The sequence below is a fragment of the Aulonocara stuartgranti genome, assembly GCF_965226115.1.
Source record: "Aulonocara stuartgranti genome assembly, chromosome: 11".
NCBI lineage: Eukaryota > Metazoa > Chordata > Actinopteri > Cichliformes > Cichlidae > Aulonocara > Aulonocara stuartgranti.
The window spans coordinates 21,653,944-21,680,899 of record NC_138947.1 but is presented as its reverse complement, the minus strand read 5'-3'; the positions used below and the strand labels follow the sequence as shown (position 1 = coordinate 21,680,899).

Here is a 26,956-nt window from a genome sequence, read left to right as displayed (position 1 = left end):
CTTTTAATAGGGCACGATGAGTAATGGGCCAGGGAGGCAGGGAATGACAGCAAAGATATCGGGTACAGCAAGAGATCAGTGGAGTTTGAGGTTACTGGCCAAGGTCTTCATTCCCTCGCTGACTTGCACACTCAGAGGGATTCTCGCTGCAGCACAGATTAGTGCAGAGAACTTAAATAAAGTGGCTAATGCATCACTGCATTAAGACAAGTATTATCTGAGAAAATGGATTCAAAAGGTGCTCTGTACTTGTGCAAGGACACACAGGCACACAAACAGACATCACATACATATATATATATATTTCAGACTGTCTGAGACACTTAGCTAGAGCAGTGGAGATTTTATGACAGTTCCAATCTATACTAAAGGTCTCTGCAATCACCAACTTTCTCTTTTAATTTGCTATCTGGCATCTCAGGGTAGATGGAAATATGAACAGAGCATTGATCTGAACCTCATCCAGAGTAATGTGACGGTAGATAAATGGGTGGGCACGGTAATCGCACCGTAGTAGACTGCACCCAGTAAGAAATGTTAATGTACCATTGTTCAGTGTGACTGAGGATTGTCTTGATGGTGCAGTTGACAGTCTGCACAGTCTGGGAGCTAAATAAAGAGAGGCATTTAACTGCTGAGTTGATGAAAGCGCCACCAAAGCGGCCACAGTGTGCTCATTATGGGTTTTCTCAAAGTGGACATTTGTGCCAGCCCCTTCCCCTAGCCTCGTCTTATTTGTCTGTATGCCACGGGCACCCGTTCCCTGGCACCCCGTGGCATGAAAACTGCAGCCGTCCCAACATGGACGAAAGCCCACAGCACCGTGGTGATGAACGGAGATTGGAAGTTAGAGAAGATGTGATTGGTTCTGGTTTACTTCCTCTAAAATTGTAGCATGGGACAGCAGCAGTATAGATTGTGTTATACAGACATTCACTCACACCCTGGTGCACAGAAATCCAAATCTGCCCATATAGGGAATTCTGCCTCTGAATGGAAGACATGATAAACGACATACCAAGTAAGGCAAAGCACTTGTGTTCCTAATGTGCCTAATTTTAGTCGGGCTCCAGCGTTGGCTCCCTCTAACAGACCAAAAGCATCACGGGCAGGGGCTTTCCAGAAGGTTCAGTGACCCAGCAGCAGGTGGAAGCCCATTAGCATAGTTTGGGGACCACCTGCAGTACAAACGCTCGCCTCTCCTCTGTGGTTTACTTGAGGGGCTTCAAGCTGTGCTAATGCACCGTGCTGATAATCACAGCAATGGCTCATCAGGCACACCTGGATGACCATCGGAGCCAGGTGGAGACCGTGTTCACATTCACGGCCATTAGTTTTACAGCAGCGGCGCTAGGATGGCTCGCCACCACGAGGATGTATATGTGCACAGCGCAGCCGGCTAGCCAACATGCTTCACCATGAAAGAGCCAGATTAGTCACGGTGGTGAGACACGGCTTCGGGAGAGGAAATTCACTTCCTAAATACAAAAGAGGGTCCAAAATATCCCTTCTGTTCACCAGATAATTACAACCTTCCCCGAAACCAAACCACAACAACAACAGCAACCCCGCCGATCTATTTTCTCATACTTAAATGTAATCGGGCCAGCAGCGAGTGCATGTGCGTCTGTCTGTATTCAGGATTCAGCAGAAGCATGCAGGGTGAGCAGGGGTGGCGTGCACCAGATGGTTTGAAGGTTTGGGTCAGGGGAACTCTGGGAGACAGCCGGTTATTAGAGCTACTGAAGGGTCAAGAATGTGAGACGCACCAGGAGGAGATTCATAGTGTTGAAGTGTATAACAAAATACACACGTGTCAGAACTGTAAACACTGATTTGTGTCATGCAAAAGCCAATCAAATGAAGCCCCCACAACACACACAGACACACACGTATATATATGTACAAGATACACTGATGGGCCAAATTAATTTCACCTACACTTCCTCTGTGTTGAACTAGTGCTGCATCTAAATGCCCTGTTTAACAGCTCAGCAAACACAGCAGTATTACTTATCCCACACATGGCTGAACAACCTAATGTCACAGTGGTTGAAATGTAAATACATCATTAAAGGCAGAGTTTAGTGACTTTCACAAACACCGATAGCAGCAACTGTGAAAGCAATTTCCGTACGTTATGATTCCGCTCTCGCTTCACCTCTCGCACGCTCGCTTTCATTTTTACTCTCACTTTGAAAAACTACCCCGACTCCACCGCCATCGCCTTCCCTCTACTCCACTTCTTCTTGCTATCAACCTTTTTTTTTTTTTGTTGGGAATTTTCTCGGTCTCTCGTTGTTGCGGAGCGGTGTGTGGGGATAGGCGAAGGAGGGCAGAGAGCTCACTCACGGCGCCTGATGAATGAGGGGTGTCTCTGGCTGTTGGGAGAGGAGAGTAGCTTTAATATGTCATTGGAGAGGAGGCCAGGGAGGCTCTAGTGGAGCACGGTAGGAAGATATGTGAGGGATGGTGTGTGGCAGGGAGAGACCGTTGGGCATAGAGAAGAGTGATGACCATGGAAGACGTGAATCCACAGACTGCCTTTGGGTAACACAAAGCTCTCCATTTTGTGTGTCTGTGACTACATCGCACACATTGCAGATTCAGGCAGCGGTAATGACTACCTGCGGCTTCTGTGTGTGCATCTGCAGTAACACAGTTTGTTGTATGTATATTTAAAAGAGAGCACGGTTATGGGGCCCTGCTCTTCTCCTGGGTGTTCTGTGTCTGAACAGTGACGAACGACAGAGACGGGAAACGCGAGCGGGACAAAATGAACAAAAACAATAAAAAGGCTTGATCAGAGCCTTAAAATGGACCAGAGAAAAATGATGATTTGGGGAATTGTTAAGTGTTAGTCTGAATACTGTAAGAGTCAAATGATAATGAGCTGTCTCTTTTTAAATTACAGTAGGCAGAAATCAACATTGTTGAGTTATTATTAGCCAAAAAATCTGCTTTTTTCACTGTTTTCTGACAAATCAAGAAAATCTTTCACCTGCTGATTCTTGTCCATTTGTTACACTAGCCAAATAAAATTTCTGTCTCCTCCAGTAGATACCAAAGAAGCCCTTTTTTAGACTAGCTACTGCAGTCAGCCAGCTGTTATCTTTTAAATAACCGTCAAAGCAATATTGCTATGCTGGCAGCAAATAAAGTCCCTTTCAGTCTCCTTGGCTACAGAGTTCAGAGAACACCAGTGATAACAAATATGCCTTTCTTATGAGATAAGTGCAGTATATGCAGCGACTGAGTCAGAACTTGTCTATCAGCTTCTCACTGATTGAATTTTAGCAGATTATCGTGACCAGCGCAGTCTCATATTGTAAGCTTCCTTTAAGTTACAGTGTGTGGCTGTTGGGCATCAGTACAATGAGCTGAGGGTCTTTATTAGAACAGCTTCATCATAAGAAGGGGCCATATCTACAAGTATTATCATAGCCAAAATTAAAAGTATAAGCCTATCTGATTTAGAAATTCACTGAGCTGAGCTAAAGTAGAGGATGAGAGCTGCCTCGCACTTTACAGTTTATTAGTGTTCAACGTACTTTATTCTCATATGGTTTGCTCGGGGGTACTGCATTGCCTAAATAATGCAGATACCTCAGAGGTTTTTCAGAAACACAACGTGTTGTTTGTTTGGTGAGCTATTTCCACGCAATATCAACCCCCAATAAAAAAAAAAAAAGATGTTTAAAAAAAGAAATGTTCTCACTTTTGTAACAACTCCAAAAAGGAAACAGCTAACAAGACTGGCATCGTCTCTTCACACATGACAGCATACAAGATTTAGAGCTGCACACTGGCATAAACAAGATGTTAACGATAAGGCAGACATTCATCTGTTATTCAAATTAAAGCTTCCCCGTGGAGCTTTCGAGTGGAGCGTCTTCTTATTGTCTCGTGCACACGCACTAAGAGGCACGTCGACGTGAGGTGGCGTGACAGGTAGCGGGCCATGGAAAATATCAACGAGCCGGCACAAGCAGGAAGGACTCGTACTGCTTAATAGTAAACACGTAAACCGAGGTTGAAGCTTTGCAAGAAGGGAAGCACAATCATGTGTGTGCATATCAGGGATATGCAAAATGAATTTTGGGTGATTAGCAGCAATTTTTGTCTGCTTACAAGGAATCTCCAGAGAGTACCGTGCAGTATGGATGATACACTCCTCAAGAGTGTGTTTAGCTCCTTATGTCATCGTTTGGTACATTTACCCCATTAATCTTCTTTAAATCCTTAAAAGAAAACACACTTCCTGTGTTAAAAGAGAGAATATATACAGCATAAAATCCCATTTTTATGAGTTTGGGAACAATTATTAGTCACCTGCACACTTGGTCCTGCTCACGAGAGGAGGTCCCGGAGGGCCGGTTCCGCCCTCTCCCGGTCGAGTCAGCAGCACGCTGATGTGATACTCTGTGTCTGGATCCAGGTGCCACAGCTTATAGGTGACCATGTTGACTCCATGCACCTCTGACCATGGAGACTGGCTGGCACGATACTCAATCTCCTTCCTGATAATAGGGCCATCTCCCAGGATAGAGTTGGTGTTGAGCTGGATGATCAGGTAAGTGGAGCCAGCACGCAGAAGCTGAGGCGGCGCAATGGGGGATGGGGGTACTGTCGGAGAAAATGAAAAGCAGTGTTTTCTCGTTTTGCTGGTTAAGAACACATTGGTATTGATAAAAGCACTTCCTGGCAGGCCGGCAGCACTGCTGCACAATCTAGGGTGGTAAAGTTGTGCTATTAATTTTACTAATCAGGCGTATGCAAATAGATTTCTGGCTATGTTAAAGCCCACTGAGTCTTAAATGAGTCTCCAGAGACTGCAGGATGTGAGCAGGTCAAACTATGTTCAAATAGCAGATTAGTCATACCTATTAACGGGGCGTTCAGAGCCTTGCATACATTTTTTAGCAAAGGGGTGAATGCAAAAAGCAGCTGTGCATGCGTCGCATTGAACGTGACATTCCCTGTAACTCAGACAATAATTACTGTGCGTGTTTTTCTCCAACTTCTCAGACAGCCGGCCACCACGATGAAAGAGCTGAATACATTACTGCTGGTAAAGCCTGGCAAACTGAGAATTAATACCACTGCCCACATCACTTTCTGGCAGATCCAAGCCGCTAAACACTTACACAGGCAACCGTGAGAGTGAGGGATGGGAAAGCCAAAAGAAATGTGGACAAAGCATGAGAAAAGATCAGAGTTAGATCTGTGGCTGTGACTAATCCTTCATCCCTGCCTCTGTCTTTTATGGCCCTCCTCTCTGTGGGTTTTTCGACAACTTCACCTCTACTCTGTATTGCTTCTTTGTGCCTGCAGCAGCTCATCTTTTAACTGTCAATGGATGCATCTATAATAAAAGGCCAAATTTGAGCAAACAGGCAAACAGCCAGTGCGATTACCTTCAAAGTATCTCACCTACCCCTTTCACACTTTAAGTAGACTCAATTTTATCTGCTAATTTATTGTATCCCCCCCTTAGTTCATTAATAGTTGTCACTTCCATGAAAACAAAGCAAGCTCTCAGTGCTAGTGTCTGTTTAATGTGGGACTCCTCGTCGGTGCAACATTTGTTTCTGCCAATGCATTTTCAAATATGCTTAGGACAGAATATGTGTGCACATATAAACTCAGGGCCCACAACAATAGCCCGAGACATACGGACAAGGTAAAACTGTTTTATTAATCATGTAGCTATCTCCGAGCCCTCCGTGGAGCAGTAGAAGGGTTTACTATGATTCTCGCATTCTTTCTGCATTATATAAACGAGTAGATCCAACTCATTAAGGGGATGATTAGGCTCTTTTTAGCAGAGCAGAGGGGAAAAGGGATTTATGAAAGCCTTGTTAAGTCAGCGAAGAGCACAGCCAGTTATGGAGTTTCAGGCAGCTGACATGAGAATAACTTAACTGGCCATCGCATTTACTGGTGGTGCAGCCTTGCCAGAAAGAACATCTTTGTCCTGATTATAACAAAATAAGGAAAGCAACAACCACAAAGACACAATGACACTTATTCACTGAGAGTGTGAGCAAATCACAGCCATCTGTCAAGTACATTCGCTGTGTCCTGGTTTTCTGGCACTCGCTGGTTAACGTTCTAGCAAAGGGGGCTCCTTTTTGCAGCAAATCAGTCTATCGCGACACTAAAATCAACCCACGTTGTCTTATCAGTAAAAGGACTATGGAAGCGAGGCATTACAAAGCTCATATGTGCCATGTTCACAATGTAATTTAAGCATGTGAGCATCCTAACATTCACTAACTCGTAATAAATACAGCTGACGTTGATGGATGGTTTGAGATTATGGTGCTGCAAAAAAAAAAAAAAAAAAAAGACAATCTCATGCATGTGCCCAGCACTTTAAAAAAACTACAAAAGCAGGGGGCTTCCTCGTGGTGGGATCCTAACTGTTGGCTAAAATTCACAGCAGCCCATCCAACGGTTGTCCACCAAAGTGGTGGACTGCACCAATCTATCAGCCAGCCAAGCGACAGACACTGATATCCACAGAGCCACTCTGCTAGCTTGGCTTAAAAACTCCTTTTGAGCTTGTCCTCACTCTCATTTGCGCTCCATTCGGTCTTTAAAAACGTAATAACAAGAGCATACAGTAGAGGACAAGGGGATTGAGAATCCCTTACATCCTTATTTTCCTTTCTTTACTTTGCTGAGGGCTCGGGTTTGTTATGCCAGCAAACCATCCCGCAAGCCATGTCATTACTATGCTGTCAAAGCGGTGGTGTTGGGCGGTGGGGATGGAGTGAGTAATGGTAGTGAGGTCACCATCTGCGCTACATGATATGACAAGGGCTGCAGGAGTCCCAGGCAAGTGAACTGCCTTCTGACAGAGAGCTGAAGAGCTCAGTATGGCAGTCTATCTGGCAACTACAGCTCAGGATGCCGCACATGCCAGGGAGACTGTGGATATCACTTAAAAAGCCTTCAAGTGGTCGCTGTAGCATACAAATTGTGAATAAGAAATTTCTCTGGAAATAAATGCGCGAGACATTCGCAGTCATGCACAAATGATATCCTGTGGGTATCTGTTTCCTTTTTAATTCTTCTTTCAATCACATGCAGTACTGTACTGTGTCCAAGAAAAGCAGGAAATCATAACGGCTGGGATGATGGAGAATGAAGGCTAAAAGAAAACAATAATAACAGTCAGAGAAAAGGGAAAAGGATGTTTACCTTTGACAACGAGTTCAGCAAAGTTTGAGACTCCGGAGCCTCTGGGGGACTGAGTGACGCAGCGGTAAAGGTCTTGATCAGTTCGCTGGACGCTGTCGAGCTGGAAGGACACCACAAAGCGCCGATGGCTCAGGTGCTTGACTGACGCCATTGTTAAAATGTCCCCATTGTGTCTCTGGAAAGCAGAAAAGGACATGGTCAGAGAAACCAGGATAGGCCATGACCTGTCCCTCTCACACGCACACAGATATAAATCATCTTATACAGCACAATAACACAGTCTTTTACACCCGCACGCACATAAGTGTAGATGTTTCTGTAGTAGTGTGAAAAATTCACAAAATACAAATGCATAATAACTCTGAATGACGTAGTCAGAGTCTTTAAAATCTAGAGCTATGCAAAAAAAGGCAGGCATTAAAGGCTGAGATGTCCTCACTGTTACTCTTTAGCATGAGTCAAGTTGTCAACACCCAAGATCTTTGGCATGGGATAATGCAACATGATAAAGTCTCTCCATTACAGCCTCGACATCTTTCAGACTCAGTGTCCCAGTTTGTAATGAAGGCCTGAAGGACGGCAGAAGACAACGGCTGTCACATACTGAGTGGCCCTCACCATGACTGGAAACTGACCTTCAGTTGTAAAATTAGCGGAGTGTCCCTTCAGCTGATGGAAGACCTCGCTGACTGACTCACTAATTAAAACTGATTTTTAGCAAATATTAGTTATTTAAAGGCATGAAAAATATGCAGATGTTCAATCTGCATGGAGTTGTATGCTTTACGTTGACAGTATTAGTATTACAGAGCATGTTTGTGTCATATCCATGCGGAATCCCAGAATAGCTGGGGATGTTTGCCTGTAATGTTATAGCATATACCATCACCAGACACTTCATTAGGTATACTCTGCAACTTTTGCAGTTTTTTTCTGACTTCTGACTCTGGCACCAGTAAAACAAGCTCCTGAAAACACTCCTCAGAGATTTGGGTCCATATTAATGCAAAATAGCATCACACAGCTTCTGCAGATATGTCAGCTGCATATCCAAGTTGAGAATCTACTGTTCCACTACATCCCAAAGGTGCTCTATTAGATTGAGATCTGGTGACTGTGGAGGCCATTTGAGTACAGTGAACTCATCGTCATGTTTAAGAAACCAGTTTGAGATGATATTCGCTTTGTATCACTGTGCGTTAACCTGCTGGAAACAGCCATCCAAAGATCAGTACACTGTAGTCATAAAAAGTCAGTAATAATACTCAGGTTATGAAAATCACTTAGTACTAAAGAGCTCAAAGTGTGCCAGGAAAATATCCCTGATACTATTACACCACCACCTGTCTGAACAATTGATACGAAGCAAGATGGATCCATGCATTCATGTTGCTTATACCAGATTCTGACCCTACCATCTGAATGTTGCTCCACACATCCAACCAGTCAGTGTTTTTCCAGTTTTCCCTTGTTCAATTTAAGCTTGTGCAAATTGCAGCCTCAGTTTCCTGTTCTTAAGTGACAGGAGTCACACCCACAGTAGTCTTCTGTTGCTGTACCCCGTTTAACATATTCAGAGATGCTCTTCTGCATATCTTGGTTGTAAGTAGCTTTTATTTTGAGTTGCTCTTGTCCTCCCATCACGCAGTCTGGGCATTCTTCTCTGACATCAACAGAGGTCAGCAGTTTCTGAAATACTCAGACCAGCCAAACAACCAGCAAATGGTGCCAGACTGGCACATTCAAAATCCCATTCAAGTAACAAGAAGCTGACCAAGCATAGCTAATAAAGCAGCTGGTGAGTTTAGGTGTATAAGGAGTCTTTGCCTTCTTTTAGTTTTCCTGCCTTCTATTTGCCTCTGCTCCCTTGTTTTGGTACTTTGTTTACTTTGTCTTTTAAGTACGGGCTCATTATGTTTCATACACTGATGTTTTTATTATAAACACCCTTGCACACAACATCCAGCCTTCCCTATTAGCACGGGACACACACACACACTAACAACCTTTATGGTTGCCTCCACAGTTACCGCACCGTGAACTCCTGGAACACAAAGCTAATAATGTAGCAATACACAAATTATTGCTATCTGGGTCACTTCTAGTTAGAGCTGTGTGATTAAAAAGAAGAATCGTCCAGTTGTGTACAATTTCATTAGAATGGAAGGACCATCTCCCTGATTTAATCATGCAATATTACGATCAGACGTGCTTTAATGAAAACAAATGAAATCTTGTTAAAATAATAGTGATTACGGGGGTAATATATGTCATGAGCGTCGTGCCCTAATGGAGCCCATCTTCGACTTCATCTGTCCTTAGCGTGCAATGTTATTGAAGCAAAACATTTAACCGTTCAACAGTTACAATCGGGAGACAGATGGACTTTAATGCATCAAAGTTTAATCACTTTAGCACAGATAATACTTGAATGATGGCATGAAGAGGCACGAAAGTGCAGAAATGGCCGCTGCTGGCTCTGAGAGGCACCAATCTGTCTGCACTTCAGAGGATGGGGTGTATGTGCTTGTGTGTCTATGTGCAGCTTCTGTGTGTGTAGGGCTAGGCCTGGGTCTACCCTGAGCATTGATCCCCACATTGCTATTAAGGGTGGGCCTCTACGTTGCACGGTGGAGGCTCCACTGGGTGTCAAGCGGTTCTCGGGGGCCCGGAGTCTGGGGCCCCCATCCTTAGCTTGGCCGGGATGATTGGCCGCTGCCTCTGGTCCTCTGGCACTCTTGCCCTTGGCTGTAGAAGCTCCATCCAGGACCTCCAGGGTCTTTCCCTGTCTGCCTCTAGCTCTTGGGGGGGCATGGTTGGAGTGTGACCCACATTTTCAAGTATGTTTCATCACAAATGATCTCACACACACACACACACACACACACACACACACACACACACACACGTCTGTTTCATCCTCACCCCCCCTTTTCTTTTCTCTATTCCGCCACTTTTTTCTCCAGTCTTTCACGCCCTGTTCACTTTAGCAAAATATTCACACAGATAGTAATATGAATAATAAAATAAAATAAAATAATAAGATTACGAGAGGAGCCTACAGTGAGTCCATAGTGCTCCTCTTGGTAAAGCTAATGTGTTTGACACAACAAAGCATTCACACCTAAGCAGTCTTAGCAAAAAAAAGAAAAAAGAAAAAATGTCCGCTTGTTTCAGTCTAAGAAGAATGGAAAGAAAAGCGAGCTGTGGCAGAAAGTAGGAAGTGGAGAAAAAACTGTGACAGAGAAAAAAGAGGCTCCAGTGAATGTTGCATGATGCACCTAGCTGTTGCACTGTGAGAGGCCTTTCTCACTTGTTCCACACCATTAAAACCACTAGCATTTGTCACATCCTCACTGTTTCAGAATAACACATTGGCTCTGGCATTTTTTTCCTCATGTTTTCAGGCCATTCTCTCCGCGTGTGAAATAGTGGACATGAATCATCATTCTAGTACTTTTGATCCAACAGCTTTCACAGAATGAGAATGTGAGCGTACTGTGATTAGCAGCGAGACCTCTGGGTTACACTGGGCCATTTGGGCTTCTGTCATACTGCTGATTTGAGGCTTTCAAAAAGCCACAGACCACAGGAACCTCAGGCCGAGTCTTGCAAACAAACACATAAACACACACCCCCTGATTAGGGTTAAAAAGTCAACAAATCTTGTAACCGCAGGAAAAAGAAAAAAGAATACAGTAATGTATCCTTCCTGCATCTTTTCTATTCCTGTTTTTTTGTTACTTGGCTGGTGAATTACAGAAAGGAGACAGCAGAAATCAGAATAAATCAGAGTAAATCAAATAGCATGCGATCACTTCATGTTACATAAACAATCTGGCTATAGCTAATTGGCGAGGAAACGACAAAAACGATCTGTTAATCTGGCAGGCGTGTACGGTTGAGACTGCGGTACAGCTGGTACTGCAGACACAATCAACACGAAAGGGCACAACAACAGAAAACAGCCTGAGAGGTGCATGTGTGGAGCAGACAATGGAAGAGGACAGCTGAAGGTAGAAGGGAGGTAGGAGGGGAAAAAAAGCATTCCAGTGGCCTGAAGATCTCATTACAGTAGGCGTCTGTAGGGTTATGCCAGCTAATTACCCAACGCATTTGCCTTCATCTTTGTGTTTGACTAAATGGGTGGCTTGATCAGAGAGGTATGGATGAGGATACAGCAATTACCTAAATCATACGTCTCCCATTTTCAAACAATGCAGAAGGTTTTCCTGGGTCAGCTTTGATTAATGCTGGCTGCAGTGGGTGGTAAGATGCTCAAAAGCACTGAATATGTAGCTACATGCTAACTGTATGCATGAGATGGACAAATTATGAATCCCTACAATAGGTCTTTAATTGGGCCTCGAGAAGAGAAGAGTTTAAAAAAAAATACTCATTCACATGGATTCAAATGGCGACCATCATGTGAATAGATACATTGCAAAAGGACAAGAACACAGCGATCCTATCAGCAAGGCGACTTTTCAGAGGCAGCGGAGTGAAGACACTTCAAGGCCTTCATAGCCTTTATAGCATTCAGCCTTTGTGTACCATCTTTATTTAAGGATAAATACGTCTGGGTTACATATAATGATGACACACAGAGAGAGACGTGACAGTTATGTATGCAGTAAACTGTAGCAGCATGTGAAAACTTAACCATGAGTCACAGACCTGCGGACAAATCACTAAACACAAAGATCAACACACCTATGATATATTTCCATTACGTGGATTGACTTATCCTAACCCAGGGTTTCCACTGTGCGTTCACTTAAAAGGTGCAAAGTAACTAATTTTAAAAGCTAAAACTGTAATGTTAGAAAATTATGAACCAATTACTCAAATAATACAGACAAATGAGTGGCGTGATTTTTTGTGAGAGGAAACACACCCTCATTAATAATGTTAATAATAACATAAAGTTGTTTGCAGCCAACAGGAGAAAAAAAACATCAAGGTCCAAGAATCTGCATTTATTATTGATGCTCATCAGGGAAAGGCTTAAGACACGACTGTAAAACTTTAGATATTCCTACTATCCGTACTCCGAGAGCTTCCAGGATCGGTGACACTATTTTTGGGTCGGCGGTGATTTCATACCAATTGATCTCTAATCTAGAACATAACCTGCTCCTGAGCATATGAAATCTACAGCATAAGTTACCATCATGATATAGCCTGGTAAAGTACAGAAAAAACACAGCCTTTGTCGTACTAAACACCCAGGGTTCAACCTGAAGTTGCCCTGATAAGATAAAATCTTACTTCACACTACAGGCCTCAGGACTCCTGGCTGTAGGCTATAGCTTCTACTTGAAATGAATGTTCAAATTTCTTTTTTGAAAAGTCAATCAAATAACAACAAGGAGAAACAAAATAACCAGATAGCAAGGAAAAAGGTGCAAAGTTGAATAAAATTGACACAATGTTTGTGGTCGCATGTGTCTTTTTCTGTGTGCAGGATGGTTTTCTCTTCATAGGAAAGTGTGTGATGACTTTTACTGTGTCCCACGTGCCCAGGGAGCCTTGTCTAATAATCCGTCTGTAACATTAGGCACTAGAGTTAGTATTAAAAGAAGTCTTCCCTTTGTACTGTTGCCATGTTGAAGGTAAAAATACAACAAGCTGACACACAGTAAACACAGGTTACTTTCGGCAATAAACACCATCATGAAGCACTAACCTCCAACAGGAACTTCTCAGCCTCTGATGCCCTTCCAGCAGCAACACACTGGAAAGTGGCATTTTGCCCAGCATTGACCTCCTCATCTCCTAGCCTGGAGAAGTGTGGCGCCTTATCTAAAGAGACAGACAGAGAGAGAGAGACCCACTGTGAGATTAAAAAAAAAAAAAAAACCCATTACCTTTCAACCGTTCATTTCATTCATTCATTTCATTTATTTATTCATTTTCAGGCACAACAAATACCTATATTGAACATAAAATACACAAAACAAAAAACAAAACTTGCCTGAAAAAGGAGTGGGACGAAGAAAACTTATTAAATCCCACCCCTATACTCACTCATCAACAAAAAAAAACAATAAACTTCCCGCAGCTACGCCCATCATTGCATACAGACCCATCAACAGCCCCGGGCAGATACAAGCATCTAAGCGGCAGCTCGCAACCAACAATTAGAGCCTTCATAACTGAATACAGAATATATAAATTATAAATTGCATTACCACAGGTAACAGGCAGTAATAACTACAAGTAACAGACACACATACATATACATACATATATATCTACACACACAAGTACATATATGTACATACATACGCACACTTTATTTTTTATTTTTTATTTTGGAATCCATACCAGCAATGGTAAGAGGACAGACATTACAGAGCACACTAAAACCCATCATTGAGTATACTGTGACCAGACCAACTGTTTGTAGAGAAATTTAAATCTATGAATATTTTTGCATTGTTTCAATTGTAAACTCAGACTGTTCCAGATTTTCACACCACATACAGACACACAAAAGCCTTTACGGGTTGTTCGAGTTCTGGGTAATTTGAATTCTCCAAAGCCTCTCACATTATAAACCTTTTCTCGAATTTCAAATCTAGTTTGTAAATTTGCCGGTAAAAGTTTAGTAAAAGCTTTATACAAAATTATGGATGTATTGTAATTAACCAGATCCTGGAATTTAAGTAACTTTGCCTGAAGAAAGAATTTGTGAGTATGATCTAGATAACCAGCCTTGTGAATAATACGCAGTGCTCGTTTCTGTACTGTGACTAATGGATTAGTTGTATTTTTATATGTATTTCCCCACACTTCCACACAATATGTAAGATATGGAAGAACCAGGGTACAGTACAGAGTACGAAGTGCATCTTTATCAAGGAATTGTTTCACTTTGTTCAAAACTGCGAGGCTTCTGGAAATTTTGGTTTTTATGTGTCTGACGTGGGGTTTCCATGAAATTTTGTTATCAATTATAACTCCCAAAAATTTGTTTTCACTCACATTATCAATTGGTACACCTTCAATGATAATTGGTAATTCTATATTATATTTTAAATTACCAAAAAACATTGCTTTAGTTTTATTTATATTTAATGATAATTTATTTATGTCCATCCATTTTTTTATTAATTTTAGCTCCCTGTTTACAGTCATTACAAGATCAGTATAATCATCGCTACTGAAAAATATGTTGGTGTCATCTGCGAACAGTATGAGTTTAAGTACTTGAGAAACATCAAAAATATCATTTATGTATACATTGAAAAGTTTTGGTCCCAACACTGACCCTTGGGGAACACCACATGTAATACCAAGTTTCTCTGAATGGTAATGCCCTATGCTAACATATTGTTCCCGACCTGTTAGGTAACTTTTTAACCAGTTACCAGCTTTCCCTCGAATACCATATCTTTCCAATTTATCCAGTAAAATTGAGTGATTGATTGTGTCGAAGGCCTTTTTGAGGTCAACAAAAATACCAACTGCATATTTATTTTTATCCAGTGTATCAGTAATTTCTTCTACTGCCTCAATTATCGCCATTGAAGTGGTTCTTTGCGTTCTGAAACCATACTGACCAACATTTATTATTTGATGTTTTTCAAGGAATTTTTCTAATCTTGAATTAAAAAGTTTTTCTAGAATTTTTGAGAATTGAGGCAGTAGAGAAATAGGCCTATAATTGGTAAAACTGTGTTTGTCATTACTTTTATATAGTGGTATTACTTTCGCAATTTTCATTTTTTTTGGAAAACAACCGGACTGAAATGATAAATTACAGATATATGTTAAGGGACTAGCAATATTCAGAATAACCTGTTTAACTACAGACATATTTATGTCATGATAATCCATTGAAGACTTACTTTTACATTTTAATGTGATATTTATTACTTCTTGCTCATTTGTAGCTGAGAGGAACAGTGAAAAGGGATTTGATTTTATATTACTGATATTTTCATTTTTATGACACGGGATGTCCGCTGCTAGTTCAGGGCCAACATTTATGAAGAATTTATTGAACCCATCGACAATATTACTCATGTTGTGATTTTCACCATTTTCACCATTTTCACCATTTTTCACCATTTGCATCAGTAAAATATTCACAATGCAAGTCAGATTAACATAACATGTTTTGATCCAGGTTTTCTTTTTGTTTGTTTTTTTAAATGCAAGAACAGAAATTTCAGGCTTTTTCTGTTTTGAAACAGCAGTTTGGAGGACTTTGTATGAAACTGACCGGCTATGAAGGGCAACCATTAAAAACAGAAATCAGTTTATCAGTAGTTTGGCAGCAATTTATTCACATATTTTCATTCGGTTCATTCAGTTTGCATCAGCCTTTTCAGGCTGAGGGGTAAGAATTGATTTTCGTTTCCAGTTTCTCCACGGTCAAAATTAAGTCTAAATTTGCACTGCATTTTCAAAAAAAATGTAATTACGATATAAAATACAAGAAAAACATTTATAGAAATTGAGTGTTGTTGAGGTTAAAGCCACTGATGCCCATTTTCTTTCTGTAATGTTTAATCCACCAGTATGTACAAAGCTCTGATATTTTTAATGCTAAAATTGTTGTTTTGGCATGAATTATTGTTGTTATCCATCAATTTTCAAATTTAGCTTTTTACAGAAATGCTGAAAAAATAGTAAAGCACATAATTATTATTATCTAAGATGCCAAATTACAGTTATTTACTTGTGTCCCTGAACACGCAGATAGTTTTGCTCAACGTTATGCTCAATTAATCTGTGACTTCACAGAGAAGTCGAGTGCGTCGGCTCAAATTTGGGTATAAACAGGTGAATTCTCCAGTGAATTTTGACCAGTTTCAAAAATACTCCCGTTTCTTTGTTTTTATGGCAGGCTGTGTAATAAATGTGTTCAGCGCTGCGTATATAGTTTTATCGCGATGGAAATTCTGTAAATGCAAATGTGGGCAGTGGCTCGCTCAGAGCCCACCACTAAAATAACTTACAAACAACATCAGATTAGAGGGGATCTATAGATAAGCACAATGTGGGAGTGAATCTGTGGAAGAAAAGCCAGCGAGTGAGCATTGGCTCTCTGCATTTCGACTAATAATGTCCCAGCAACCTGCGCGGGAGCCGCCAATGAGTCAGTGTGTGGGAGTAGCCATCTCACCCAACTCCATGATTAACAATAGAGCAATGAGTACCAAACCCCTGCAGAGCCAAATCACTGGGTAAATGCTGGCAGCACTGCCTGCCAACTCTGAGAGATGGGGTAGCAAAAGTTGACATGTCACTCCAGATGACTGACAGGAGGAGAATGCAGGGCTGCTGTGAAGCCGAAGCATCGGGGAGAAGCAAATGTTTGCGTCTCACTCATCTTCTGCCTGGTTTTGCACAAGACTCTGTTCCCATCTAGCTGCGAGGAAGATGACAATTTCTTCATCTTGTTTGTATACAGTAAGTAAAGGAGAGTGCTTGCATTTGTACCCCACATGTGGCCATGTTTCCTTTGAGTGACTTTCCCTCCTAAGGTTTATTCATAATTCATGCGAGCCAAATATACAGTAAACAAACACTGAAATGAGTGTGAATAGAAAAGAACAAGCTCTGCATTTGGAACCGACTGCAGTGTTATACAGCTAAATGTGTCAGATCCTATCCTCGGGACTCTTTAGCGCGATAAATATTTCATTGGGCTGCAACACTGGTTTCAGAGTCAAGGATTAAGACTCAGGAGAATACAACAAAAATGTCAACCATGCTTTATCCAGTATTCCCAGAAAGGAACTTTTTGTCGAGAGTTCCTCTTAGTTTTGTTTTTGTTTTTTTTGTATGCAACACTTAATGTCTTTTCACTCCTTTTCTTCCTCCACACTCTTTGCTGCCAAGTAAGGCAGGCTGGCTATGTGCCACATCATAAGGCATGTTCAGGTCTTGATGAGAGTCTTAATTATTTAATGACCACAGTGGGAGCATTCAGAAGTTGCCATCTGCTATGTCTGGAAGTAAAAGGGTGTCTGACTGGGTGATATGCATACAGTATGGGTACAAAGCAATCTTACAGCCAATGTTCACGTAATAGAGCTCCTGGTGGTATCCTCTGTAACGTGAAATCCCCGAGGTGTCCAACTCAGCAAGAATAAAAAAAAAGAAATAAAAAACAGGGATATAACAGAGATCCCCCTGAGAGTAAAATATCCTTCAAGCTTGTGTCAGGTATATAAGTCACATGAAAGCAGCGTGGCTCAGGTGTTAAATGTGCTATGAGCTGACAAGAGCCCTTGTGTTCAGCAGTGGGACTGTACAGGGAGTGTGTAAGTGACAGGGAGAGACTTTGTCCGAGTATTAAGCTCGGGAGCTTTAGCGAATACGTTTTATACAAAGACTGTACATCACTGTGTAAAAGTCTTGAGCCACCACTCATTTCTTTATATTTTGCTTGAAAATGGGAAATAGGTGCTGTAATTGATTTAAACGTGAAACCATACATGTTAATACAGTATATAAGGCAAACACAGAGCCAGTACTTTTTAATAAGCTTGAAAGTCAATATTTGGTGTGACCACCTTTATTTCTCAGGCAGCTTTCATGTCATTTCATGATCTAGTTTTCAGGAATAGCTCTCCCGGCTTCTCTAAGGACAAAAATGGATGCTGTTTGGATGTTGGCTGCATTTTGTTTTGTCCAATGATCCCACACTGCTTCAACATCCGTGAGGTCTAAGCTCTGAGGGGCCAATCCATGACTGATTGGGTGTTTTTCTATCCAGGTGTTCTTTTACTGCATTGCCAGTGTGTTTGGGATCACTTTCGTGTTTAAATATGAAGTCATTGCTCATCACACACTTTCCAGATGGTATTTACATGGTGGATCAAAATCTGACTGTACTTTTCTATGTTCATATTTCTGTCAGTTTTGGCAACATCCCCAACACCACAGCTCCAAATCATGATGAGCCTCCACTGTGTTTTACATGTGACTGTAGACACTTACTGTTGCAGCTCACTCCTGAGCTCCTCCATGCACAATGATGACTTGAACCAAAAATTTCCAAACTGGATTTATCATCTATCAGACCTGTTGCCACTGTTTTATTTTACCATACCTCAGATTTTTCTCCCTTTTCCTCTTCCTTAAAAACAACTTCTCGACTGCCCGCCTTCCACTGACACCATTTCTGGTGAGACTTCAGTGAGCAGTAGATGGATCAACTCAAGGGCCAGATGCATCTCTCAGGTCCTCTGTTAGATTTTTTTTTATGATGATGTGAATTTCAGATAACATTTATCTGCTGTAGATAGTTTTTTTTTTTGGCCTGCTACTTTTTCAGCTAATAGCTCTTTGGAAATCACTTTGTTGGTACAAAAATGCTATATTATATCTGTCAAACTGTTCTCTTTGTCACTTTTCAGAGATTCAACTTTCAGAGATTCAAAAAAATGGGGAAAAAAATTTTGTTTTTCCAACAGGCTTCTAGTAACAAAGTGCCTAAAGATGCAATTTAAAACGGGTTCTTTTGCAATGTTGTTTGTTATGTGTAACAGATTCATCTTGTGTGTTGTTGCCTTTTTTGTGCTTAAATGAGTCATAGGTCAGGGTTAAGTGGCTTACAAACAAAAACTCAGAAAACAGTCAGGTACAAAATGTTCAAAGAAAAACTGAGACCCTCATAAAGCCTGGAGAACTGCTAATCACTCACACAGTAGTGCATATAAAAGATGTATCCAAGCCTGAAAACTAAAGCTAGTGCCAATGTCATCGGTGCCTTAAACCTAAACAAACCTTGATGTGATTCACTCGTCACAGTCGTTTCAGGGACCTAGTAAGTGATACACATTTGATAATACTAGAAATAATCCAGCAGCAGTGACTGTAATTTGGTGTACACACCAACGTAGAAGGTGGCAGTGCCGCAGCTCAACACTGATTGCCAGTTACCATAATAGGAAAGAAGAACTCCAGTTCCCAGCAAAGTGTGCGGCTGCAGCTGATCCATAAAATCAAGCTGAACTAGAAGACAGATAACACACTACCAGCACCTGACAAACCTACCTGTTATTGCTGGAGTTTGGAGAAAATTGCTGAGATATCACCAAGAGTTTGTTTGGTCAACATAACTGTAGCAGAAAACCTGACAATATGACAGTCCTAGCAGGTTTTTTAAAAAAGCAATAATGTCCATCTTTTATATACTATTTATATACTCTTGTTTCACACAAAGTTGTCAAGTTTAGGAAGAAAACTGAAATGCTCCTTTCACTTTTTCACCAGTGACACAAAAAGCCCTGTGCTGCTGGGAGCTGTTTATTATAACAACAACAAAAAAACAACCCTGAACAGGAGGCGTTTTCATTAAGCTTTAAAATGCAGCTAAATGTAGAAAACCTCTTTATGAGTTAAGTGCAAGAAAATGCGAAAGCCTTCACAGAGACTGAATTTGAGATTACACTGATTAACAAATAAATCTGCCTGTCAAAGCGTGCTGGAGGCAAAACGACAGGTGTGTTCTCAGGTGGAAGGGAGTGTTGGCATTTGGGTGTCACAGTGTCTTAATAGTGCCGCTGTTGTCACAGCGTGCCCCGGGAGAGCTTGTCGTACTAATATAAAAGGTCAATTAGCCATTACTCTTCTCCTCATCACATTTATATTTCATGCTGCTTTAAAATCTGTTTTACTCCCACCCCAAGAAAAAAAGCTAAATATTTCTTTCCTGCAGCATCTTCTGTGACCGCAATCCACTTACAGCAAGGATAGTTGAGCACCATGATGTCATCTATGGCAATGTAGCCTCGCCGCTCCTTCGAAACCGTTGCCTCAATCAGCACCTGCAAAAGTGAACATTAATAAATGATGAGCAGATTTTATTCGTTAGCAGAGCAGCTAAAGCATATACTTTTCATTAGCCTGATGCTCTCGAAGCTGAAGTGTCAGCGCATTTGAGGGCTGTGTGAATTCTACTCCACTCTGCTCTTGTTACTTCTACTGCGACAGGCGGATTAATTACAAACACACCCATCACCGCATGTTTTACCTCAGTCCACGGGGCCAAGGGAAATAATTGATTTATCAGGAGGTACACAGAGTTGTTTTTGTTGTGTCGCATTCTAAACGCAGGACAGCCACAGCAGCTGATAATGCAACTTGCCACGAGACTCAAGGGGAGGACAAACCTCCACACCCTCCTATGGAACAATAAGCTGGATGAGCTGTGGGCTCTCATGAAACCTAATCAATATCAAATCACCAACCTCAGTAACACTGAGAGAGTTATGGGACACGGGGGTGATGTTTGTTTTTGCACCACCAAGGACAGTCTCCCATCCACAAGTTTGATCAAAGGCCAGCTTTGAGTTATTGTTTCTCATAATCCTCTGACAAAGTGATTACAGCATGTTTCCTGTCGCTGGGTTTGGATTTTTACTGAGGCTCCACCCCAAATTAAAATGAAATCACATCCTCAAAGCTGCTTTAAATGTGTCTCACATGATATTCTAAATCATGTTAGCTTAATCTTTACAAGGTCAAATACACTGGCGGCCACCAGAGCTCCCCTTCAGCCTCCTGGAAGTACTGGATCATCTGTTACCAGGTTCAAAATGTTCCATTCTTATTGTTTAATGTTGAAACACTAAGCAGGCAACATCTTTTAACACTTTTAATTCATCTTTTAATTGTCCCCTGGCCTTAAAATCCAAACAGTTACATCAGTCTGACAGGAGGAAAGTTACTATCACTATGAAAATTCACAGAATGCAAATTGGGAAGAAGCTCTGAATGCTGTCAGAAGAAACTGTGGTGCTGATGTAGATACATATTATACTGCACCGTTGAAAAACCTGCAAAATAAAAACAAACTCAGGGAAAAATATCACTGTAGCTGAATACTTCTCTGCCAATACCAAAATTATACTTTGCACAACCTCTGTCTGAGAGCTGGTTAGGGTTTTTTTTTTTTTTTTACTTTTTGATTTACACTGAAGGAACTTTGACACCCACATCATCTCTGCTACCGCAATCCTCTTATGTTTGAACACCTAATTTAAGAGTCACAACTGCATCTTCAGGACCTCTGGCCCAAACCGCAGCCTTCCACAGTCAGCAGGACGGAGACGGTCCACCTTCTTTGGGCTTTGAAAGAAAGACGCCAACCGGTGTGACAACAAACTCAGCCATGCGTGACCCCTAAAGGCACCTTCCCAGAGAGATGGTGATGGGATGTGAGGAGATTGGGGTCAGCTGAAAAAAGAAAAAAAAGTCCAGACAGGATGCCATGCAGGAAGCCAGGCATGCACAGAGGGGAGGCTTGAAGCTTGCAGAAGGAGAAGTGGAGTGGGGAGGAGAGGAGAGGTGAAAGGAAAAGCAGGAGGAAGGGCCCTGGCTGCTGGGTCTCCTGGAGTTGGAGGCTGACCCCGCTCTGTCCACAGCTGGCTGCTCTACTCACAGAGGAGCACTGAGGCTAATCTCCTTCTGTCAGAGTCAATTTTTCCTGTTTGTTCCCAGACTTTGTTGGAACCTGAGCTGGAAGATGGCACCGCTTTTCAAAAGCAATATTAACTTTTTTACTGTTTTCATCGTTTTCCCCCTTCTTCAGGTTGTCAATTCGCTTAAAAGCAGAGTCCTCCCCTCTGATTTGATTTTCTCTGCCTTTCCATTTTTCACTGTCTGCCTTTATTTCTTTCATCTTCCTCTCACGTCTTCTTTACTTAACTCCTTACAAGCCCCTGCTTAACCAGAAAATAAACAAACAAATCATTGCTATAATGAAAGGATAATATACTTCCGTATGTTGACCTGAATTAGCTGTGTAAACACATGCGGCCATGCCATTAGACTAACATCAAAATTAGCCAGAAACACTGATTGGGCTTAATGGCATACAAGACAGAGGGAAAAAAATGTCTCGGAAGTCTAATTAAGGTGTTATTACTCTCCGCTGAGCTAAAGCACTGAGGAGATTGATTGCTGGTTAATCCTTGAACTTCTTAGCCATTAGAAGAGCAGCTTTTTACGAGGGAGACATTCAGAGCATTTGTTTTAATAAACAACCTCTGCGGATTTTTATTGAAAGCCACTTTCCCAATGAAACTTTCCATGTGCCTATTCTTTATTCTAATGAGCTGCTACTTTTCTTTCTTGGGATAAAAACGCAGGCATCATCTTTTGGAGATAAAAAAATAAGGAAATAAATAAATAAAAGAGTGACACCACAGTGATTTATGGCTGATATAAGATGCACATTATGAGAACATATTACATTATCCTGTAATACTGGCTTTTAGAAACGGTTATAATGTATACAAATCTGGAGACAATTTATTTGGCCCTATAAACGACCTGCTACCTTTTCTCCAGTCACGAGACACAATTAGGCACACCAGGCTTTCACTCACCATGAGACGCAGTCATGCATTAGATAGATGACAAAGGATTGCGTGCTGAAGTAAATCTGATGGGGTAGGAATACCAAAGAATAGTAGCCAGTGTCTGAAGATATAATTTCAATGTCAAGAATCCCAATTCGCTCTGTACACCGTTAAAAAAACGAAAACCTTTAACGTAGCCATGGGCTCAGCTTGAGGACTCTCAGCAGGCTACAGCGAGGAAAATAGCAGAAATTATCAGACAAAGAGGAGACGCACAGATTCTCATTTACAAGCCTTTGATGTGTTTAATGCATGTTATCTTTTTCCTTTTTAACTGAAATTGGTTTTATAAGTAAACAAGATAACATCATGGGAAATGGTTTTACATATCGAGACTTAATAATAACAATGTGAAAAAATGTCTGAGCGTGTCTATGAAAGTAGACGCTCTGTCACTTTGTTATTCTGGAGCATTCAGGTGTGTCTTAACACAATGCCAAGGAGAAAAGATGTCAGCACTGATCTTAGAGGAGCAGCTGTTGCTGCCCATTAGCCTTGGAAGGGTTATAAGGGCATTTCCAAACAATTTAAAGTCCATCATTCACAAGTTTATTCCCATGTGGGAAACATTCAAACACTAGTCAATCTTTCCAGGAGTGGACATGGCAGCAAATTCACCCCCCAAGGTCAGACTGTGCAATGATCAAAAGAGCTACATGTCAGACTCCACAGGCCTCAGCTAGCATGCTTCATGTTCAAAAGTTCAAAATACTATAATTAGAAAAAGCCTGAACAGGTAGAGGTTCTTTAGAAGGGTTGGGCAGGAGTTTCTTCACTCTAAAAAGAACATCAGCAGCACGGTTTACGTTTGCACAGTTGCATTTGAACAAACCACAAGACAGGTGGTGGTGAGAATTAGCTGTAATGCTCAGCACCGTGTTAGTGCAAATTAGTGCAAACACCACATTTCAACAGTCAGGCACTGTGGTGCAGGGCTAATGACCGGGGCATTTTTGGCAGCCACAGTCGCCGCAGTCATCCAGTCGATCAGACCACGAACTCCTCTGCACACCAAAGTATTCTAGAGTCAAATATGAGGCCGTCTGTCTGACTGAAATCGGGGTCATGCAACAGGACAACGATCCCAAACACAGCAGCAAATCTATAACATAATGACCCAACGTCCAGACCTCAGTCGGATTAAAATGCTGTGGCAAGAGTGACGATGATGTGAGAGACTGATAAAGTCACACAGAAAATGATTACTTCAGTTTATCACTGCTAAAGGTGGTTCTACAAATACTCAATCCTGTTCTTGTTTACTTTCAAAACGCTTTCACACGATTGTATATTCACATTTTCTCAATCATTTGCTAAAAAAAGAGGTGAAACACACATTGAACAAAACATTTCTTGTGCAGTTTTTTTTATAGATGACACAAATATGTAGGGAGTCAACATAAAACTATCATAAATGCCTTTGTGCACGATAATCATGTGGCAAACGTTTGACATCGTGTCAGCCATGCAGTGTGAAATTAAAATTTCATAGAAATCACCAGGTAAAAGAAAAGAAAAAGAAAAATATTATGTTTGCATCATACCATATAAACACATGGGGAAAAGTAAGAAAAGGAAATAAGAAGACAGGAGGGGTCGGCTGGGACCGGGTGGGTTCAGCGCAGAGGTGCATGTCTCCGGCTCTAGTTAGCAGTTTTGGGGGCTCGATAACATCTTTAATATTTGATAACAAGATTATCCAGGTATTGCAAACACTCTAAACCAATATGAGGCAGAGAGAAATATGGCAATGCACAGCAGATCGCACTCGCACGACATTTTCAATCGAGACATCTCAAGGTGATCTTACTGCCTTCTATTTTCCATTCCTGAAACCCATTGCACTCCAAATCCCAATTTAACACCTGTGATAGGAGGAAGAGACTCCTGTCAGCCTTCGCATTAATATACACGGCAACCTGATCAGAAAATTTACAATAAACTGCACATAAAGTGCAAACATAGACATGTTAAAGAAAAAAAGAAAAAGAAAAACATCATCATTCGTTTTCGATAAAATCCTCAAACACTCAAGTTGGATATAATCAAGAAAATAATTTTTTAAATCACCAGGAAAGCGAACAAAGGAGATTGGAGTGATTGTGGTTTTTCGGCATATTAATCCCCTTAGTTTTGGTGATTATCAGAGAATTTGTCAGACTCCACTTAATTACATTCCACAATGACATTTTCAAGAAATAAACACAGACTGAGTGCGTGCCCCAAACAAAGTATTTCATTACACCCCAAAACGGTGAAAGCTCGAGTGTAATCTCACGTCTGTATCTCTGCAGTGTAAAAGCCTGACATTTTGTATCCCTGTGCTGTAGGCAAGAAACTGGCTCCTCCAATATGTCCTGAAACCTAATAAGGCAGAAGAACTTGAGGATTTAAAAACTGTCTCCAAAAGCTTGTGTGTTCCCGTGGGATTTATTTTAGTCACAGACAATGATAAGAAGGACCCATTATCCACCGCTGCTTCAAAAGAGTGCTTTTCTACTTTAATGACAGTGTAAATCAGCCTGCCTATCATTTGAAACCCAAAGTGGAAGTATTACACCTGCCATGGAGCTAATATAAACAAAGACTTTCACCATTTAAAGTCACACAAAGCTGCTGCTATACAGCTAAAAATAAAAAAACATGTAAAAATGAAAGTTGAACGCAGTGCCACTGCAAACTTCTCTTCCCCCTTTTCGTTGCTGCTTTACAATAGGGGATAGCCAGCACTATTAGATACCATTAAAGAAAACATTGAGCTTTTACACCTCCCCACTTGCCCTTCTCTCCGTTCTGTCTGTGCAACAGAGAGCAATGACGTGTTGCAAGACAAGGCCCACTGTCATTCCACAGTGATGAGGTTTTTGACTGCCGAGGGATTAGCAATGTAAGCTGTGGCATATGTGACTTTGTGGAGGCAGTTTGTTTTGTTTCCTTTGTACTCAGAAGCAGTATGAGGTCAGCTGAGTTAAAGTGAAATGTGAGATGAAAGTAGAAGAAAGAAAGAAGGAAAACTACATTGCTTTAATTCCTCACAAGCTAAAATTGGATACAGTTTTTCTAACGGTGCCAATATCTGCTGATCAAATCCCAAATATTAGCAATTTAATCCAATCTGAACACCGTGTTCCCCCCCAACATGACATAAAAGCCATTAGCAGTTTAAGCTGTTCTATTAAAAGCCACTACTGTCAATTCTAATTCAAGTGTAAGGCCCATCTTCTTCTTCTTCCCTTGTACTGTTTGTCCTGTCTTCAGAGCCATCCACTCCTCCTCATAAGCCCATTATAAAGCTCCTTCTCCTATCTGGAGCCTCTCATTGGCAGCTGCAGCATAATTCTGACTCACCTATGAGCCATCAGTGTTTACTGGGATGCTAACGAGACCGAGAGACGAGAAAGTACACAGCTCCCCGGAGAAAGGAAAAGGAATAAACCGGCGATGTTCAAAAAGCAAATTCAATAGCACTTGACTGGCGAAGAAAACGCAGGATAGGTTTTATTATTTTATTCAGGACTTATCTGCGCTGATGTTATGATAGGGTGAAACTGTGGTTAGTGAGTCTGTTTTATAACACGGAGATGGCAGCTCTCTTCCACTTCCAGCTCGCTCACTGTTAAACATGCAGAATGAGAGCAAACCTCCACTTAATGTATTTAATAAGGGTACAGTGAAAGTAGCGATTTGCGATGAAAATGCCATGAAAAGAAAAGAATCAGACAGTGTGGACCTCATTATTTGCCACTGATGAGCAGTTACACTGGCAGGCGTCCTTTGCTACTCTGTTTATGGGGCCAAAGCTCAAGAGACACTGCAACTGGATTTGGCACTGATTAGTGCAGCTCGCTGTCTTCTTGTATAGTTAGTGATTTGTAGCTACTGACTTGATATCCAGAAATATAGCTACAGATGGCAGCGCCACAAACTCAGTGGGTTTCACTATAATGGTTTGTTTCTCTTTGAATCAAAGAAAAATAATGTCCCTTTTTAACTTAGGTCAACAAACGTTGGTGTTTAATTATAACCTGGAAAAGAAGTAGATACATAAAGTATGCCTGAAATATTATTTTCTGCTATGAGTCAAGTGCCCCTGACTGTAATACTGTTCTGTACAATATATACATGTGTTTTATCCTGTTAACCTAACATTGTTTACCTTATTTTCAGATCGCATGATGTCGGGAGAAAGGCATCACCCTGCATCTACACCCCAGGTCTGCACAACGCTAAGGACTATTATTTACATAGTGAAGGTCACATCTTGCAGGTCTGAATAGAATTTAATTAAGTCAGCAGGATTGACAGTTCTTGATAAAATGCACACTACTCAACTTAATTGCTTTTTGACAGCTCCG

At 41.3% G+C, this 26,956-nt stretch overlaps 1 protein-coding gene across 4 annotated transcripts in view; it reads right to left on the bottom strand.

Annotated features, from left to right (window-relative positions):
* Positions 1-26,956, bottom strand: part of ptprub (protein tyrosine phosphatase receptor type Ub) — a 192,438-nt gene that overhangs the window by 61,754 nt on the left and 103,728 nt on the right. For all 4 annotated transcript variants that reach the window (XM_082551134.1, XM_082551135.1, XM_082551136.1 and 1 more), the window contains exons 4-7: positions 19,922-20,003; positions 12,899-13,014; positions 7,210-7,384; positions 4,333-4,626 (exon numbers count right to left, since the gene is read on the bottom strand). In XM_082551134.1, the coding sequence (XP_082407260.1) occupies positions 4,333-4,626; positions 7,210-7,384; positions 12,899-13,014; positions 19,922-20,003 (667 nt within the window). The remainder of the gene's footprint in view (positions 1-4,332; positions 4,627-7,209; positions 7,385-12,898; positions 13,015-19,921; positions 20,004-26,956) is intronic.